Source organism: Saimiri boliviensis, chromosome 9, assembly GCF_048565385.1.
Source record: "Saimiri boliviensis isolate mSaiBol1 chromosome 9, mSaiBol1.pri, whole genome shotgun sequence".
NCBI classification, from domain to species: Eukaryota; Metazoa; Chordata; class Mammalia; order Primates; family Cebidae; genus Saimiri; species Saimiri boliviensis.
This window is the reverse complement of record NC_133457.1, coordinates 93421385-93439697: the sequence shown is the minus strand read 5'-3', so window position 1 is coordinate 93439697 and position 18313 is coordinate 93421385. Positions and strand designations below refer to the sequence as shown.

At 54.7% G+C, this 18313-nt stretch overlaps 1 protein-coding gene across 4 annotated transcripts in view; it reads left to right on the top strand.

Moving 5' to 3' along the window:
- The window catches only part of EBF4 (EBF family member 4), a 67328-nt gene extending 49454 nt beyond the window's left edge, over window positions 1-17874 (top strand). The window contains exons 8-18 of one of the 4 annotated variants that reach the window (XR_012519321.1): window positions 6049-6130; window positions 6886-7003; window positions 7104-7237; window positions 7331-7457; window positions 9222-9310; window positions 9436-9501; window positions 9600-9777; window positions 9871-10059; window positions 13301-13382; window positions 16746-16821; window positions 17072-17874. Coding sequence is in view for 3 of the 4 variants with exons in the window: in XM_039479747.2 (XP_039335681.2) it covers window positions 6049-6130; window positions 6886-7003; window positions 7104-7237; window positions 7331-7457; window positions 9222-9310; window positions 9436-9501; window positions 9600-9777; window positions 9871-10059; window positions 13185-13382; window positions 16746-16816 (1252 nt within the window). In the remaining variant the exon portion in view is untranslated. Of the gene's footprint in view, window positions 1-6048; window positions 6131-6885; window positions 7004-7103; window positions 7238-7330; window positions 7458-9221; window positions 9311-9435; window positions 9502-9599; window positions 9778-9870; window positions 10060-13184; window positions 13387-16745; window positions 16822-17071 lie in introns of those variants that run through there. The other 3 variants (XM_039479747.2, XM_074406335.1, XM_039479748.2) reach the window with 3 other exon arrangements.
- Window positions 17875-18313: the final 439 nt, after the last annotated feature.

Genomic DNA, 18313 nt, shown 5'->3' with positions numbered 1-18313 from the left:
GGGTGGCCCACTCAACAAAGCACACTTCCCCTCCTGCCTCAAGTCCCTGCAGGGTGTCCCAGGCCCAGAACCTTGTCTTCACTTACCCAGCCCCTGCCAGGCTCTCTTCTTTCAAAGAGAGCACCTGCCTGCAGTTCCCATGTCCACGAGTGTTCCACGTGTGTAGGGGTCTCTCTCCAGCTCCCCTGCCCACAGGGTCTCTCACCCTCCCCCAGTTCCCAGCCCCTGCATCTGGCCTCCGTGCAGACATGGCCTGGAGGACCTGCTGCTGCCCCCGCTTCTTTTTCCCTGACTCCATTCCCATACTTCCCTGACTGCTCAGGTGGAATAAAGTGTCACCCCTGGGTGTCAGCCAACAGAGAAGTCCCTTGGGTTGTCCTTATGTTTGCCCTTCCAGCCTCCGTGGTGTGTCTGTCTCCCCCTGGTGGGCCAGGAGAGGACCAGGCAGCTGCGCCTGGACAGGGAGGATCAGCAGTCACTCTAGGTCCAGGGGAGAGGTAGGGCTCCTGGTTCGCCAAGATCCCAGTGGAAGTCCTCTCATTCCAGATCCAGCCTTGGGGGCCGGTCACCTCTGCCAAAGCACAGTCTTCAAAATGTCAAAAGCATGATTCTCATACAAATTGCTACTGAGCATGTGTCGAAGTTTTCTGTAACTTATTGATGAGGGAACCGATGGGATGACAAAGCTGATTCAAAGAAGATGAAAAGAAGCCGATGCATACATGTGTGAGTGTGTGAGTGTGCATGTGTCTATGGAAAGGGGTGGAGGGGAGGGAAGGAGAGGCAAGGGACTGTGTGAATAATACTGGAATAAGATTGCCAGATTAGATACAAAGCTAGTTATCATCTGTAGAACAATTTTATCATATTTAAGGCTAATTTCTCCACCGAACAGAAATTATTTACTTCTCCTAACAAATATCATTTGTTTCCAAGTCATACAAATTTTGGGAGGTATAAATTTACAGGGTACAAGTGAAATTTTGTCATACGTATACAATGTGTGGTGATCCAATCTGGGTATTCAGGGTGTCCATCACATGGGTACAATACATTTTTGCTAAGTATTGCCACCCTACTCTGCTATCAAACGTCAAATTTATTCCTTCTGTCTTGCTGTTCGTTTGTACCTTATAATCCACTTCTCTTCATTCCCTGCCCCCCAACTCAGTCCCTTCTCTATTATCTGTCTTTCCATGCTCTACCTTCAGATCATCAAAGTTTTTGTGTGTTTTGTTTGTTTTTGTTTTGTTTTATTTTGAGACAGTCTCACCCTGTCGCCCAGGCTGGAGTGCAGTGGCGCAATGCCAGCTCACTGCAACCTCCACTTCCTGGGTTCAAGTGATTCTCCTGCCTCAGTTAATCCTGAGTTGCTGGGACTACAGGCGAGTGCCACCATGACTGCCTAATTTTTGTATTTTTTAGAGACCAGGTTTCACCATATTGGCCACGCTGGTCTCAAACTCCTGACCTCACGATCCGCCCACCTCGGCCTCCCAAAGTTCTGTGATTATAGGCATGAGCCACTGCGCCTGGCCGGTCATCAAAGTTTTTAGCTCCCACTGACAAATATCATTTGTATCTTACCAGTTTTCTACAAATTAGCACTTTACAGTCTGTGCTCCTGTCAATAGTAAATGCGAGTTACTTTCTCCTAGAGACATAATACTCCAGAGAAGCATTGTCCATATTAATATAGTGCAAGTTAAATATGTACATATGCTTTTTTTTTTTTTTTTTTTTTTTTTTTTTTTTTTTTTTTTGAGACAGAGTCTCACTCTGTCACCCAGGAGTGCAGTGGTGCAATCTTGGCTCACTGGAGGCTCCACCTCCCGTGTTCAAGCAATTCTCATGCCTCAGCCTCCTGAGTAGCTGGGACTACAGACATGTGCTATGTCACCCAGCTAATTTTTGTATTTTTAGTAGAGGTGGAGTTTCACAATGTTGGCCAGGCTAGTCTCAAACTCCTGGCCTCAAGCAATCTGCCCACCTTGGCCTCCCAAAATGCTAGGATTATAGGTCTGAGCCACTGAGCAAGGCCTCAAGTCGCATATGTAATGTTAAATTTTCCAGTAGCCACAAGCAACTGATACAATTAATTTTGATAACACATTTTATTTAACCCAATATGTCTAAAAGATGAGTATTTCCACATGAAATCAACATAAAAGATTACTGATGAATTATTTTACATGCTTTTTTTTTCTAAGTCTTGGAAATCTGATGTTACACTTACCACATATCTCAAGTTCAAACTAGCCACATTGCAAGGGTTCATGCCGCGTGGGGCTGGTGGCTATAGTAATGGATAGCACAGCTTCAGTGCAGTGGTTTTCAAACTTCAGGGTACACCAGCCTCACCTGAAGGGCGTATGAATGCACAGATGTGTTCTGACTCAGCAGGTCTGAGGTGGGGGCTGAGATTCTACATTTGTAGCAAGATCTCAGGTGACGCTGACCCTGCTGGTCTTGGGGGGTGGTGCAGGCTCTCTGACTGGGGACAGCCTTGTGGACTACCAGCTGGGAGTGAGGTTTCAGTGGCACCATGGATGCCTTCGGCTATGTGCTAGCTCTGAGGACCGGACCAGAGGGAAGGGAAAAGGGGACTGACCCTCAGCCCCCACCGCAGACCCAGGCATTGTGCCACTGCTTTTATTCACCCACAATCTGCAGGTAATGCAAACACTGAGGTGTCCCCATAGACAGAGGTGCTGGCAGGGCTCTAGGGCTCTCAGGGAGGGGTGGGCCTTGAAATCTAGAGTGGCCAGAAAATGGTGGCTGGACAGGGCGTGAGACTTGGTGTGGACCCAAAGGACAAATGAAACCTGTACTGGAAAGGGACATCGGGAAGATCTGCTGAGCAAAGGCTTGGGGAAGGACCAGTGAGGGAGCAGGACCCTGCAGGAAACCACAGCCTTGGGGAGAGCAGAAGTAAAGGATGTCCCAGAGGCAGGACTAGAAGGTGTCACGGTAACCATCAATGGCTACTCTCCCTTCATGGATGTGAAAAGATTTATCTACCCCAGGTCATGCAGAGAGTCCGGCCCTGGCCAGAGCCCCTATCTTGGCCCCTTCCCAAGGACCCTTACTCTTGATTCTGTAGGTTTGAGTGGACTGGGGTGCAGTGGGCACATGTGTCATCTTCTGGTGCAGTCCTATGCTTGTCGCATCTTCAGTGGTACCGAAAGGTGAGCACTCAATCTCTTTAGGACAGAGACTGTGTCCCATCCTGGTGTTTTTCCCTCCATCTAGCATTGTTGAAGGACCAAACACATGGGTACTTAATTTAAAGGAACTGGTCTGCACTGCATGTGTGACTAGGGAGTCTGTACCCTGTCACATGTGCATGTGGGGCATGGATGGCGAACATGTCATACATGTGGGTGTAGTGTGTTTACATCATAGGGTATCATAAAGGGTGTAGGGAGTGGTTACTGTAGCAACTAATAAGAGAGAAATGGAGTGCCTCCACCATGCAGATGTGCCTCTCAGGAGCATTGGGGGTGTCTGCACCTTGGGGTGACCCATGGCGGGTATATATGGTGTCTACACATTGGTGACTACTGTTTGAGGCATAACAGCTGTCTGCACTGCAGGGTGTCTGGATTGGTAGGGGTAAATGGATTGTCTACACTGTAGGGGTGCACCGTTTGGGGAATAAAGGGGGTGCCCACTGTGTGGGGGAACATGACAAGTGCTGGAAGTGTAGACAGAGGCAGGACCCCAGGGAGATGCATCTCCAGCAAGGTGACTGCCACCAGCTCCCAATGAGGGGCTGCCCTCTGGGGACACCTGAGTTCTAGGGCCAGTGCTTACTCCTCCCAGCACTTGGGGACCTCTTTTTGGGGGACTGGGCTTTCAGGGCCTGTAACAAATCTTCCTCTGAATGGGAATTTCTTGTTTGCAGACTTTGCAGGCAACACTGGTAAATTAAATGAACGTTCAAATTTGGGGTATATAAGTAGTACGTGAGTAACTAATACAGGGGTTAAAGGTCCACCCAGGTCTGGGACCCTTGTATTTCCTTTTTCTTTTTTTTTTTAGACGGAGTCTTGCTCTGTAGCCCAGGCTGGATCTCGGCTCACTGCAACCTCCACCTCCCAGGTCCCAGTTCAAGCAATTCTCCTACCTCAGCCTCCCAAGTAGCTGGGATTACAGGTACAAGCCACCATGCCCAGCTAATTTTTGTATTTTTTAGTAGAGACAGGGTTTCACCATGTTGGCCAGTCTGGTCTTGATCTCTTGACCTCGTGATCCGCCCACCTCGGCCTCCCAAAGGGCTGGGATTATTACAGGTGTGAGCCACCGCGCCCGGCCTTGTATTTGCTTTAGTAAATACTATGGTAAAAATATCTCCCAATTGGGTGGAGGTAAAATCAGGAAGCTGACTGATGAGGAGCTCATACAGTGGCCTAGGAGGCAGTGCCGCATGCCAGGACCTACTGCAGATGTTAGCCCTGCACTCTACAATTTGTAAAAGGCATCTTCCCAGATGCTCACAGAGTGCTATAGAGCTTGAGGCAGATACTGATCATATTCAGAGTTTACTAAGAGTACAACAGGGCCAGGCGCGGTGGCTCACACCTATCATCCCAGCATATTGGGAGGCTGAGGCGGGCAAACCCCCTGAGGTCAGGAGTTCGAGACCAGCCTGGGCAACATGGCAAAACCCTGTCTCTACTAAAACTACAAAAATTAGCAGGGCGTGGTGGCAGGTGCCTGTAATTCCAGCTACTCAGAAGACTGAGGCAGGAAGAATTGCTTGAACCTGGGAGGCGGAGGTTTCAGTGAGAGATGGCACCATGACACTCCAACCTGGGTGACAGAGCAAGACTCTGCCTCCAAAAACAAAACAAATCAAAACAGTACAACAGCCAGAGTATTGTTCATGGCTACCTTACTGGTAGGCGACAGGACCAAGGCCAACTGCCAGGAAGGAGAGGAAGACTAACTGCTCATGTATTTGTCCAAAAAGCAGCCTCTTCAGTGCATATGTGTTTTCTTCCCAGTAACTCTGTGTAAACAAGAAGACATTCACGGTGTATCTGTACCACATGTCTGACAGATACACCATGTGTATGTGGTGGGTATGTGCTCTGTGTGATTAAGCTTTTCCTGCGTGTATAATGGTTATAACATGTGTGGGAGGAGGATCTGCCATGTGGGAGGGGAATTTGCTCAGGGCATCTGCTATACGGGATGGCTTTACAGTATTTGCAATAACTACATTTTGGGTAATCATTTATAACATAAAATGTGTATTAATGTATTTGTTCTGTGTATTTTCTGTTTATCTGTGCATATACTGTGTGGGGTGGGCATACACTGTGCGTGATGGATACAGGCTCTGTGTCTGATTACTATGCCACTACATGTGTGATGAGTGCAGGCTATATATGGAGTACATGTTGTTTATGCTTGTGTGAAGGTTATACCCCGGGTGTGTGTGGTGGCTGTATTTTGTAACAGTATACAAGGCATAAACAGTGTCTACAAAGAATATGCTGTGTATGAGGAGTGTACATTGTGTGGGTAATGGGTATACTCTGGGGAGGGATGTGTTGTGTGACAGATGTTCTATGTGGTGATAAGCATATACTATGACATACACATAGTGTGTGATAAGGTTACGTTGGGTAAGTGCACACATGCTATATACGGAGCATACGTTGAATGTGTATGGGTATACAGTGTGGTGGGAATAATGACTAATAGGTATATGCAGTGTATATGATGGACATACTCTTTATGAGGAATATATATTGTGTGGGAGTGCTACATATACACTTTGTGGGATAAATAAGCACTGTGTGTATGGTACACTGTGTGTATGGTTGTGTAGCAAAGTAGTCATTGTGATGGGTCTATTTGGTGTGTATCAGGCACCCTGTGTATATGCAGGCCATGATGGGAACAGGGGTGTGTGGCTGAGTGGGAGCAGGCAGAGGGGAGTCATCCTGCTGGGAGGAGGCATGGCAGGGAGCAGTTGGATCCTCATCTGTTTCCAGAACCCCCAGACCCTTGAGCCCACCGACCACACTGTTTCAGGTTCTTCCTCAAGTTCTTCCTCAAATGCAACCAGAACTGCCTGAAGAATGCGGGGAATCCCCGAGACATGCGCCGCTTCCAGGTGGGTCTGGAGAGAGGGTTTCCCCTTGCAACCCCACCCTTTCCTGAGGGAGGGGAGAGGAGGGGGAAAGGAAGGCTGTGACCCTGCCACCCTGGGCAGATCTCTGCCCAGCCCTGTGCCTCCCCAGCCTGGAGCCTGCTGGGGGTGGGGCAGCTCCTTCTCAACTTATGCTGGCTGCCAAGGGAGGCTTCATTAGAGTCCCACTTAAGAAGATGCTAATTGTGACATTTTTACATGATTAACGACCCAGGCAATTTGCATAGCGTGAAGCGGAGAGCAGCTGCCCTCAGCACATCCCCAACCTGCACACCCCTCCCAGTGCAGGGGAGAGAGGGAAGAAGGCAGCCCCAGTTTTCTTCCCAGAATAGGGCAGGGGCTCCTGCTGATGGGTTCTCCAGCGGATGCTAGCTCCCTCTACTTGCCTCAGACACCATTCCTGCCTTGGAGGCCCGTGAATGCAGCCCCGCATTCCTGTGTATGCAAAAACAGTAGCCACCCTTTGCCCAAGGAGCCAGTTTTTTCAGGGGTCTTTATTTTTGTCGCTCTGGGGAGTCAGTTCATCTGGGAGTGTCACCTGATCCAGCTGGCCCCGTTCCACCAGCTCAGACACGGCCGGACTGAAGCCCTTCACCTCCCACCAGTGACCCTAAATTCCAGCATCCAGCCACCAGCCTCAAGGTGCTGGTTCCCCACCACAATCCCCTCCCGGGAGCCCCCGAGGGCCCCAGCCAGGCTGGCCTCCGCTGTCCTCGCAGGTGGTGGTGTCCACGACGGTGAGCGTGGACGGACACGTGCTGGCCGTGTCCGACAACATGTTTGTGCACAACAACTCCAAGCATGGCCGCAGGGCGCGCCGCCTGGACCCCTCCGAAGGTCAGGACCCCCGGCCCAGCCCCGGCCGCCGCGGGCCCAGCCAGCCCCCAGGCCCCACCTCCGCGCGGTCCCCTGACCTGGGTCCTCTCCTGCCTCCCAGCTGCCACCCCCTGCATCAAGGCCATCAGCCCCGGGGAGGGCTGGACCACGGGCGGCGCCACCGTCATTGTCATCGGCGACAACTTCTTCGACGGGTTGCAGGTCGTGTTCGGAAACGTACTCGTGTGGAGCGAGGTGGGCCAACCCCGCCAGTCTCCCTCGGGGCCTGGGGGCTGGGCCCTCCCCTCGCCGGTGCGGGACCTGCAGGCCTCCCCTCTCCTCTCGCAGCTCATCACGCCCCACGCCATCCGGGTGCAGACGCCCCCGCGGCACATCCCCGGGGTGGTGGAGGTGACCCTCTCCTACAAGTCCAAGCAGTTTTGCAAGGGAGCCCCCGGCCGCTTTGTCTACACAGGTGAGGAGTCGGGCGGGGCAGGGGAGGTCTAAGGTGCGTGGAGGGAGCCACACCCCGCGCACGCGCATGGATCTGGGTTCTTGGAGTTTGGAGTTAGCGGAGCGCTACGCTGTGGCCACGCCCCCTAGGCGGCTTCGGGCCGCCTCCAACCACCAATGCCTGTGACCGCTCGGCTCAGGACAGTCTTTCCCTGGATCTGTGTGTTTCCCTCCCTGGCCTCTGGCTCCATAATCCTTTCCTACAAAGTGTCCCGCACCCCACCTCCCCGCCCCACAACCAACATTCTTTCTCCCTCGGCAATCTCACTTCCTGAACATTGTGTCTCCCGCCCGCAAACCCTCCAGGGTTTAGAGACTTTCCAAATGGGTGTTTATTTCAAAGATGCCACCAAATGGGGTCGCTGCTCCCCGAATCTTCCCTGGGTCTCTTGGTTCCCCCACGCTACCCCAGGCCTCACTGCATATACACGCGCACACACCTGCGTACATACACAGACACACCCCTTGCCAGGGTGAGCAGTGAACACGCGTAGAGATGCAGTGTAGAAACCCCCAGCCCGGCTCTATTTGGCCGCTGGCCGAGTCTTCTCCATTTCCATCCTCCCGCCCCGCCCCGCCCCAGCCAAGCCACCCCACTGCACTCCTCACCAGCGCGCTGCCCCACCCCCCGACACACACACACATCGATGCTCATCGAGCCCTTCGAGGGACACTCGGTAGTGACCCTATTTACCCTCAGGGAGGCTCCAGTCTAACACGTAAAGGCTGAGCAGAGAACCGCGTGGGGTGGGTGGGGTTACACGGTCCAGGGGCTGACAGTCAAGGAAAACCTCCGGTAGGGAGGGTCTGCTGAGCCCTGCAAGGAGGAAACCCAAGGGCTGAGTGGGAGGTTGATCTGGGGAAGGAAGGGCGGTCGCAGGAGATGGAACGACCAGTGCCGAGCCCCAGAAATGTTTTCCTCTTTGCCGGGAAACTAAAGGAAATACACTAAGTCAGAATTAGAGATCAAGGCAGGGCATTAAGACTGGTGGATTAGGTCGGGCCAGGCTCTCCCAAGAGGAAGGTGCGGGAATCCGGAAAAGGGGAAGGAGGAGGAGAAGAGCGTAGGGAGCTGGGTCAGACACACACACACACACACACACACACACACCCCTTGCACAACGCCAGGGTAAGCAGTGAACACAACACACATGGAGATGCAGTGTGGAATCTGGCCGCTGGCCGAATCTTCTCCACTTCCGTCCTCCCGACCCAGCCCAAGCCACCCACTTCTCCAGTCGCTTCCCTGGGGTGCATTCAAACCTCTAGCCCTCAGATGCTGCGGAGGGTCCACTCGAGCTGTGATAAATGGAGATTGTTGAGTTTTTTCTTTTTTATAATGAACTCCCGATCTGACTGGATGCAAAGAGAAAACTCTCCATGGAGTCCTGCCCTTAGGAATATAGGTCGTATGTGTATATAGTTTTCCTTTTTTCTAATCACAAATGGGATCGTATAGTGCATGTGTGTTCATGCCAAGCGCCTAGCGCAGAGGACAGAGCCTGGCTCCGTAAATATTTGTTGAATGAACAAACGGAACTGAAACTTCCCCGAACCTCGCTGCCGGGTGTGCCTGGAGTTTTCCCGGGGACTTGGGCTGGACCTGGTGGAGGGGCTGCGGGCGAGGCTTCTGGACTGGGTGCTGACCTGCTTTTGGCGCCCTGAGTCCCACTCTGGGAGTAGGGGGGCTGCGAGGGAGTCCTCCAAACGCCGCCTCTCTCCCCAGCCCTGAACGAGCCCACCATTGACTACGGATTCCAGAGGCTACAGAAAGTCATTCCCAGACACCCTGGAGACCCCGAGAGGCTGCCCAAGGTACTCAGAGGGGTGGGGCGGGGCTGAGGGTGTCCCGTGGGGGAGGGGGTGAGGAGGGGCTCCAGGGGCCCCTTCGTCGCCCCCAGGAGCTGCCCCTCCGTCCCGCCGTCTCTTCCTTTCCCCAGGAAGTGCTGCTGAAGCGGGCGGCCGACTTGGCGGAGGCCCTGTACGGAGTGCCAGGCAGTAACCAGGTATGGCGCCTCCGCCCTCCCAACGCCGCCCGGCCCGGGGCTCCCCAGCACGCGGCGCCCGCGGCTGCCCCGGCCGTGCCCCGCTCTTGTCTTCGCAGGAGCTCCTCCTGAAGCGCGCGGCGGACGTGGCCGAGGCTCTGTACAGCGCCCCCCGTGCGCCCGGGCCTCTCGGACCCCTGGCCCCGAGCCACCCGCACCCTGCTGTCGTGGGCATCAACGCCTTCAGCAGCCCGCTAGCCATCGCCGTCGGGGACGCCACCCCGGGGCCCGAGCCGGGTGCGTGCGCCGCGCCTCCCCGCCGCCCTTGGGCCCCGCCACTGCCCCTCCCCGGCCGGCGCTGCCCTCTGACGGCCGCGCTCTCTCTCGCAGGCTACGCGCGCAGCTGCAGCAGTGCGTCCCCCCGCGGGTTCGCGCCCAGCCCTGGCTCGCAGCAGAGCGGCTATGGCAGCGGCCTCGGAGCTGGCCTGGGCGGCTACGGCGCACCGGGCGTGGCCGGCCTCGGTGTGCCTGGGTCCCCCAGCTTCCTCAACGGCTCCACCGCCACCTCGCCCTTCGCCAGTGAGTGTCTCCCGCCTGCGAGGGGAGGGCTGGGGCCGGGGAGCGGAAAAGGGCTCAGCCCCGCCCCCGCCCATCCCGGAGGAGTTGAGGCGCTGGCGCCTTGAGGGTCCACCCTGGCCCAGCCCTCGGGGGGAGGCCCACCGTCCCCGCCTGGGACCTCCCCTGCGGTCGGACCTCAACCCCACCCCTAGGCTGTACATCCCGGGGTCCTGGGGCCAGAGTACTTTGTGCATCTTTAGCCTTCTTTGCCGATCCGTCATGCACATCCCTTCTAGGCCTCCAGTCCCCATGAAGTGGGCTCTAAGGGGTGGCGGTCGTCCGGCTGCAACCTGGGACACCGCCCCCTTCCCCTCTTGCGCCGGGACTTGGGGAGGAGGCTGGCGCCGCCTGCCGGAAGCCTAAGGAAACTCAGGGCTCGAGGGAAACGGGCTTCCTTCTCGCCGCCCCCAGCCCCCAGGACTCCCAGAGGCCCGGTGGGCGTGGGGAGGATGTGGTCCCTGCGATGGCGTCCGACAGAGCGAGCGAATTCTGTGTGATCAGACAAGTTGAGTTTCAGTGTCCGGATCAGGAGCTGCCGGGCATTCAGCAAGTTACTTGTTTGAACTTGTTTCCTCTCAAATAGGGTCAATTCCACCCCCTGCTTAAGGTTGATCTCGGATCTGAAAGTGCCAGTGTGCCTAAAGGGCCAGGCAAAATTCTCAAGGATGTATGATTTCGGAGTCCCAGCCCTGACTGTGAGCTCTGACCACCTCCCATCTGGCTTCTTAGAGTGGGGAGCTCACAGCTGGGTGGATGGACAATGTCTTTGTGTCGTGAGTGAGTCTGTATGTCATTCCCTGTGGCTCTGATGCCTTGTCATTTTACACTGCCCTCAAGTCCCTACCAACGTCAAGTTCCAGATCAGCGTGTTCACAGCTCTTTTGAGCTTAGCCATTCAGCAGACATTTGTAAAGCTCCCACTGTATGCAAAGCCCAGGGCTTGGAGGATCCCCCCACTCCTGTCACCTGCAAGAAGCCTCCATATCAATCATAAGAGAGGTTGTCCCTCAAGTCCCAGGTGACTCTGCAGTGCTGGAGAAGTGGCGAAGTCTGTCCCAGAAGGAACTGGTTGTGGCTTTGCCTGTGGTTCCCTCCCCTCCCCCTGCCCCGTATTTGCCATTGCTGAGACTGCACTGTCAGTCCGCCCGCCTAGCTTTCCTTGTAGGGCCTGTGTCCTGCCTGCTGCTGTTTCTGGCTGAAGGCTTGAGTCCGGCCCTTTCCTCCAGCCAGAGCTTCTGGGACCCAAGGCCCCATAAGCCAGAGTCCGCATAGGCCATGGCCCTCTGGCGTCCCTCCCAAGGCCCCCGCCTCTCCTGGCTCTTTGCTCAAACCAGGCTTGACTGCTCCTGCTTTCCTTCAGTTCTGGGGCAGTCCCTTCACAGCCTCTCTGTGGGCACCCCCTTGGTTTTGAAACTTTCCCCTTGGGCCAACACTAGGGGAGTCTGGAACATTGGTCTCCTCCCACACATACAGTGTGGCCAACAGTAGGGGAACACACTGCCCCAGTGTGCAGAAGCCAGCCCACCTGGGGTCTTCTGATTCAGCAAGAAGATCAAGAATTCCAGAGCTGCTTAAACCCAGCATCAGCTGGAGACACGCTGGACTTGAGGGAGGGTTGGTCCCATTTCATGATATTGTCTTGACCAGGGCTTACCCGGGTACCCTTCCACTCACCACGTGCAGGGTGTTTTGTGGCCCAACTCCAAGAGGTATCATTCTCATTGAGTTTGCCAGAACATTCCTGGAATGACATCAGAACTGTCCCAGCCAGAGGCTCAGGGGCTATTTGCTTGGATCTCTCTTTGTTCTGCTTCAGCCACAATTCCTGGAATGACTCACAATTCCCCATGCTACCTATCCAAAGTGCACAATGTGGCTGTGAGCCCTGGGTGCTGAGAGCTATAGTACATTTTCTGGCAATGTTCTCAAGCCCTTCATCAGGTTCTGGGGGCCCCTCCAGCTAGCAGTAACTATTAAAGGAAATGAGGCTGAGGGCATTGGGAAGAGGGGCAGCTGTTGAAGGCATTATTGTATCAAGGGGGGGTAGGAGGGTCCTCTGGTGCCAAAGGCAGCCTTCTCGGGCTATTGCTTCATCCAGGAAGCTTCACTGAAAAGTGTCGATGAGAAGTGTCATTCTCATTGAGTTTGCCAGAACACCCTACTGCCTGCTGCCAGGACAATACTCAAATCACGGCTTTACGGGTCTTTACAGGAGAGAGGCAGGGAACTGGATTCCGATGAGGATGTAGAAAGGTGGGATCCAGTGATTCCCTGGGCCTGAGCCCTCAGGAGAGAAGGCTGCAGGAAGAGGGGGCAGGCAAAGCCTGTGTGCAGGAGGCTCCCTTGCCATTCCCAGGAGGGCAAGCCACAGGCTGGATGGCTAGGGGGTTTGAGAACAGGAAGATCTGAGGATGTAGATCGCTGCACTTTTCTTTAAAATTGACCAGCTGAAAGAGGGAGATTCAGGAGACTCCCAGGGTCCCAGCTGGAGATGATAAGGACCTGCATTAAGCTGTAAGGAAACAAAGTGACCCAGCATGCAGGGGGAGGTGGGAGAGGGACAGAGGAGCACAGGGGACATTGGCAAGGAGAGCATATTTGAGGAAGTTGGAGCCCTGTTTGTGATGTTGGACAGAGAGGCCTTGTAACACCCTGACTACTTGCTCCAGCTTATCTGTGACCCCTGAACTTTGACTCTAGCCTTGGCACCCCAGGGCGCATAGGTGTTTCCTAGCATCTCAGAATCCCAGGGGCTTTCAGCAGAAATCCTGAAATAGTCCAGCTGTTGCTCATCTCATCTTTGGGGGCACCTCCCACGGTCTGGTTTTATTGAATGTTCTGGTTTTGCTTTTGTCTTCACCTGGTCTGGCCCTGTCATTCCCCATCCCCAAGAAAAGGTCTCCAGAACCCTCAACAAGGCAGGGCTGGCGCAGGACCCTCACAGCTCCCAGTGAGATCTGAGCCTGGTACCTGGGTCAGCAGCCCACGTGGGGCCCCAGCCCAGCTGCTCACTCTGGTGCTGTCTCCCTGTTGTGTCTCCCACTGCCTTCCCTGCTGCGCCTGCCCCTCCCCGCCCCGCCCCGGAGTCATGCCCTCTAGCCCCCCACTGGCGACCGCCTCCTCCATGTCCCTCCCGGCCGCTGCCCCCACCACCAGCGTCTTCTCCTTCTCGCCTGTCAACATGATCTCCGCTGTCAAACAGAGGAGCGCCTTCGCCCCCGTGCTGCGCCCCCCGACCTCCCCGCCCCAGGCCTGCCCCAGAGCCCACGGAGAGGGGCTTCCAGGTGAGTGATCCACCCTGCCTCACTGGAGCAGGAAGGAAGGGCCCTGGTGGAGCAGCTGGGCAAGGGAGGGCCGCTCCATCTGTACCTCATCGGTGTCTCATGCTGGCTGACCAGCTCTTCTTAGAGGATGGAAAGCGGGGAGCTACAGGAGTCCAGGGAGGTCCCTCTGGCCCCCACTCCCCTGGCCTCTCAGTGTGGGCTGGTCACCCCTCTGGATGCTCTCAGTTGACCACTTGGCCAAGGGGAAGAGACTCAAATCACAGTTGATGAAGTCTAGAAATTACCCCAACACCCCTTCCTCATTCAGCTGAGCCCAGAGCAAAGACCCTCTGAGCTGGAGGGAGGACCCTATGTGGGCTGCGCGCCTATGCCTGTGCCTTTCTGTGTCCACCAGAGGGTAGCACACACCGCTGTGAGGGACCAGGTCTCTGACAATTGGAAGGGGACTGACCTCAGATGAGGCTTAGCTCAGCTTCCGTCCTTGCCTTTTACAGATTAAGACTTGAGACCAAGTCATCCTCCCACATCCTCCCCCTATTCATGAAATGCAGAACCTTTTCACCACAGAACCTTTCTTATCCAGGTGGTCACTGGAAACTCACTGGCAGAACAGAGGAGGGGACCGGCTGTGGAAAATGAGGAGGCAACAGGATGTGGGTGGGCCAGAACGGGTCCCTGTTGATGATGATGGCAGGGGCTGGGGCCAGTGTCTTCCCTAAGAGGCTTATAGGTGTTTTCTCATCTGGCTAAAGGATGCTTCCATAGGATCCCCTAGGCCTCAATCTGGCACATAGCAGGTGCTTAAGAAATAGTAGCCGAATTATTGAATGGCTATATGGGTTGGAAGGGCACTGTTCACACCCACACAGAAGGCTGCAGTGCAGTTTGTGGGGCACTGATCTGGAAGAGGTTGGGTTAGAGCATGTCCTATTGAGTATTCCCCAAGACAGTAATGGGTAACCATTAGGAAAGAATCAGTGTACGCATTAGGTAAGTGGCTATTGAAGACTTTGTCAGAGCCTTTCATGTACATTGTGAGCCTTCTAGGAAACAGGACGTGCAAATTTATTTGAGCACAGAATGTATTTTTCTAAGAGCATCTTGAGATTCGTTCCTGGGGAATGACCTTGAGATGCAGGAAGAGACACCTCGTGGTTTCCTCAGCCTGATGTGGAACTGATCAGGCTGGGATGCCTGTCCCGAGAGCAAGGCCAATGGCTTGGGCCCCAGAGCCATCTCCAAATCCAAGGCAGGAGCAGGTGGGGCAGCCTCCAGGCCAAGGCAGGGGAGTCCGAGGCTGTGGACAATGCTCTACGGAGCCTCTGTGCTCCAAGATCACTGTATGAGAGAGCCCGGGGATGCTGGAAGGAGGGTGAGGAAGCTCCGGGCCTGGGAGAACAGCTGAGGATGATGCATGTCCATGGAGTCCCGCAGCATCTGCTGTTCTCGGGGCAGTCAGAGCAACTAAGTGCAGCCCAGAAGCTTCTGAGCACTGTGCTGATGCCTGCCCTGCACATAGAATGGGGCCCTTCCCACCAGAGACCCTCCTCTGCACAGTACAGGCAGGCCTGTGATGGTGACTCAAGTAATAACAGACTTTTATGCCAGGGAGGGCAGGCGGGCAAGGGGGCTGCTTGGTGACCAAACCAGAGGGTGGGCCATCTTCAGAGAGGGCCTTGCCCAAGCAGGGTTTGAAGAAGGAGGCAGGGGTTCTTAGTGGAGGAGGAATGCCCTAGACGGAGTAGGCCTCAGGTGTGTAGGTGGGAAGGCAGAGATTTGGAGCCCACATGCAAAACATTAAGAACATAACATGGAGCTGGGCACGGAGGCTCACACCTGTAATCCCAACACTTTGGCAGGCCAAGGTGGGCAGATCACTTGAGGTCAGGAGTTCAAGACCAGCCTAGGCAACATGGCGAAAACTCATCTCTAAAAAAAAATGCAAAAATGAGCTGGGTGTGATGGTGCGTGCCTGTAATCCCAGCTACTCAGGAGGCAGAAATGGGAGGATCACTTGAGCCTGGGAGGTCAAGGCTGCAGGGAGCCAAGATCGTTCCACTGCACTCCAGTCTGTCTAGCCTGGGCAACAGAACAAGACGTCTCAAAAAAAAGAAAAAAAAAAAAGAACATAACATACAAATATATACGCCAACGATTTATTTAACTCATTAATGAGGGAGCTAACAGGTTGACAAAGCGCCTTAAAGGAGACAATGTGAGACTGAGGCCAGTAAAACAAGGAGGGCCGAAATAAGATTGCTGGCTGCAAACTGCTTCTACAGAGCAATAAACTTGTAACTCTCCTCTGGGGATTGTCTTTTCTGCCAATGAGAAGTTATCTGCCATTTCTCAGTCTCCTCCAAGTTCGCATACATCCAACTGAACAGTCTGGGCCCTAGCCAGTAGCATAAAGTCAAAAGACGTCACATGGCTGGCCAGGCACAGTGGCTCACACCTGTAATCCTAACACTTTGGGAGGCTGAGGCAGGTAAATCACCTGAGGTCAGGAGTTCAAGACCAGCCTGGGCAACATGGTGAAACCCTGTTTCTACTAAAAACACAAAAATTAGCTGGGCACAGTTGTGCGTGCCTGTAATCCCAGCTACTCGGGAGGCTGAGACAGGAGAATCACTTGAGCCCAGGAAGCAGAGATTGCAGTGAACTAAGATCACACCACTGCACTCTAGCCTGGCGACAGAGCGAGACTCCATCTAAAAAAAAATTAAAAAGATGTCACATGCCCCAGAATAAGATGACTTTTAAGGTGGGTTTATTTTATAATGTTCTAGGGTGACTTTGAAAGGATACACAGTCACTTTTTTTTTTTTTTTTTGGATAATTTTTCTTAGCTTAGGTGTGTCTGGAGCTTAGAATGTGAGGGACAGAGAGAACAGAGGGTCACCGATTTCTTCTGCCAGCAAAAAGAACCATGGGAGGGGTTCAGGCAGGGGCAGGAAGTGTGAAGTGATGAATTCCGTAGATGTGGGAGGCAGACAGGATGCTGCTGTGTGTATCAGTCAGTGCTCCTGAAGCTGGCCTCCTTCCTTTTCTGTCCTGGTATGTGGCCATGTGCTTGAAGAAGTAGATGGACCCTCTGAAGGAGACCACCCTGGGAGAAGGAGCCTGGGGTTGTCTCTCTTGAGGGAGGTAGGGACCATGGGCTTGGGCTGCCTCTCCTGAGCATCTGAGAGGCACCCATCATCCCTGATCTGCAGTGCTGACCCCAGGCCAGGGCTAGGGGTGGCTGAGTGCCTTCAGAAAGTGCTGTATGCCTTGCCTGCTATCTCTAGCCCAGAGAGTGACAGGCAGGTGGCTCCTCAGGCAGCACATGGCTTATGGGTCCTTTCTCCCTGACTACTGCAGACCAGCCTTTTGAGGATTCTGACAAATTCCACTCTCCAGCCCGGGGGCTTCAGGGCCTGGCATACTCCTAATTACGGTAAGTCTCTGGCTGGGTCTGGCCTCCCTGCCCCACCTGGCCCTGAGATGGGCTTGCTCTCTAAAAAGCCATAGCAGGGATGGGGAACTGGGGTGCAGGTCTGCCTCCCTGGGGCCCATCTAGACTGCTTTCTGAGGCATATAGCCCACCGCCGTAACCCAAGCTGAGCAGGTAGAGAGAAGTGGCTTCCTGTCCCCTGGCAACCAGCCTTCCTCCCCGACCTCCTCCTCTCCCTCTCTCACCCCGCCAGGTCTGCAGCTGTTGTTCCCATGGAGCCCGGACTGGAAGTCCCTCTGGGATTCACGGCCACACCCTGGATGGCGGCACAGAAAGATGCAGGGCCAGGGCTGTGGGCAGACCCCAACCCGTGAGCAGAACGGGGAGAGGCCTTCGTCCTGTGCTCAAGCCTCCCCACTAGCAGCCCCACAAGCTTCTCTTGCCTCCCTGTCTTGGGGTGGTCAGAAGCCCCAGCACTGTGCAGATGCTCTTGGCAGGAGAGCGTCCCAGGGAGGTGTTGGGATTCTGGGCCTGGCTCTCTGGGTCTTGGTTCCTCTGAAAGAGATGGATCTTGTGCAGACCAGGGATGTCGGATGAGGGGAGCATGGGATGGGGACCGTGGGAAAGAGGACAGCTCAGGGAGAAGTGACCTGGAAAGGTCCTATGTGCATCTGACCCATCTCAACTGGCCCAGCATCCCAACTTCTCTCCAGCGAAAGGGTGGCGCCCTGCAGCCTCGGGAGGCCTGCCCAGGCTCCCATGGAGCTTCCAACAGCTGCTTGGCCCCGCAGCTGCCCCACTTCCTTTGAGACCTGCACTCTCATGCTTGCCGAATCATGCCTCCCTGTGGGGGCTTTGGGCATGGAGGAGGCAGAAAAGGGGGTGCCAGGCCTCCTGTATTTGGGGTCTTCCCCCAGTGGATGTCTCGTGGACTGTGGCCCCACACGCAATGACTCTGGCTGGCCCCATGCAACGGGCCCAGCTGCCCCCCAGGTGGCCTCACATTCTGCTCTGCTAAGTTTGGAGAAAACAGAACAATAAACTACATGCAGGTGGCGCGCAGCCTCTCGCCTGCCTCCTTGGTGTGGGTTTGCTTTTCTCAGCTGCTGTTCAGCAGCTCTGGGGGTGGCTCCAATCCCTGCCCCAGGGCAGCCTTCTTGGGCCTTGGGCTTTTTAAACAGCCCCAGAGTCCGGCTAAGCAAGTTTTCCCTGCCCCGTGTCTGTTCTTGGAGACTGTTGGGGTAGGGGGAGCAGGCTAGCCCACCTGAGCTGTGGCTGGGAGCATAATAGGGCCACTGAAGACTCAGTCACCCAGCTCTCCGGTCAGGACCAAAGTGGGAGTTGTCAAGACATTGCTGAGAACCAGGACACACCAAACCAACTATGACCCAGATGTACAGTTTTTCTGAAGCTGAATCCCAGCTGGGAGGTCTGGGAGGCTGTAAAATGCATGCCTCAGAAGTTTTGCACCTGAGGAGTGCGGCAGCTGGGGTAC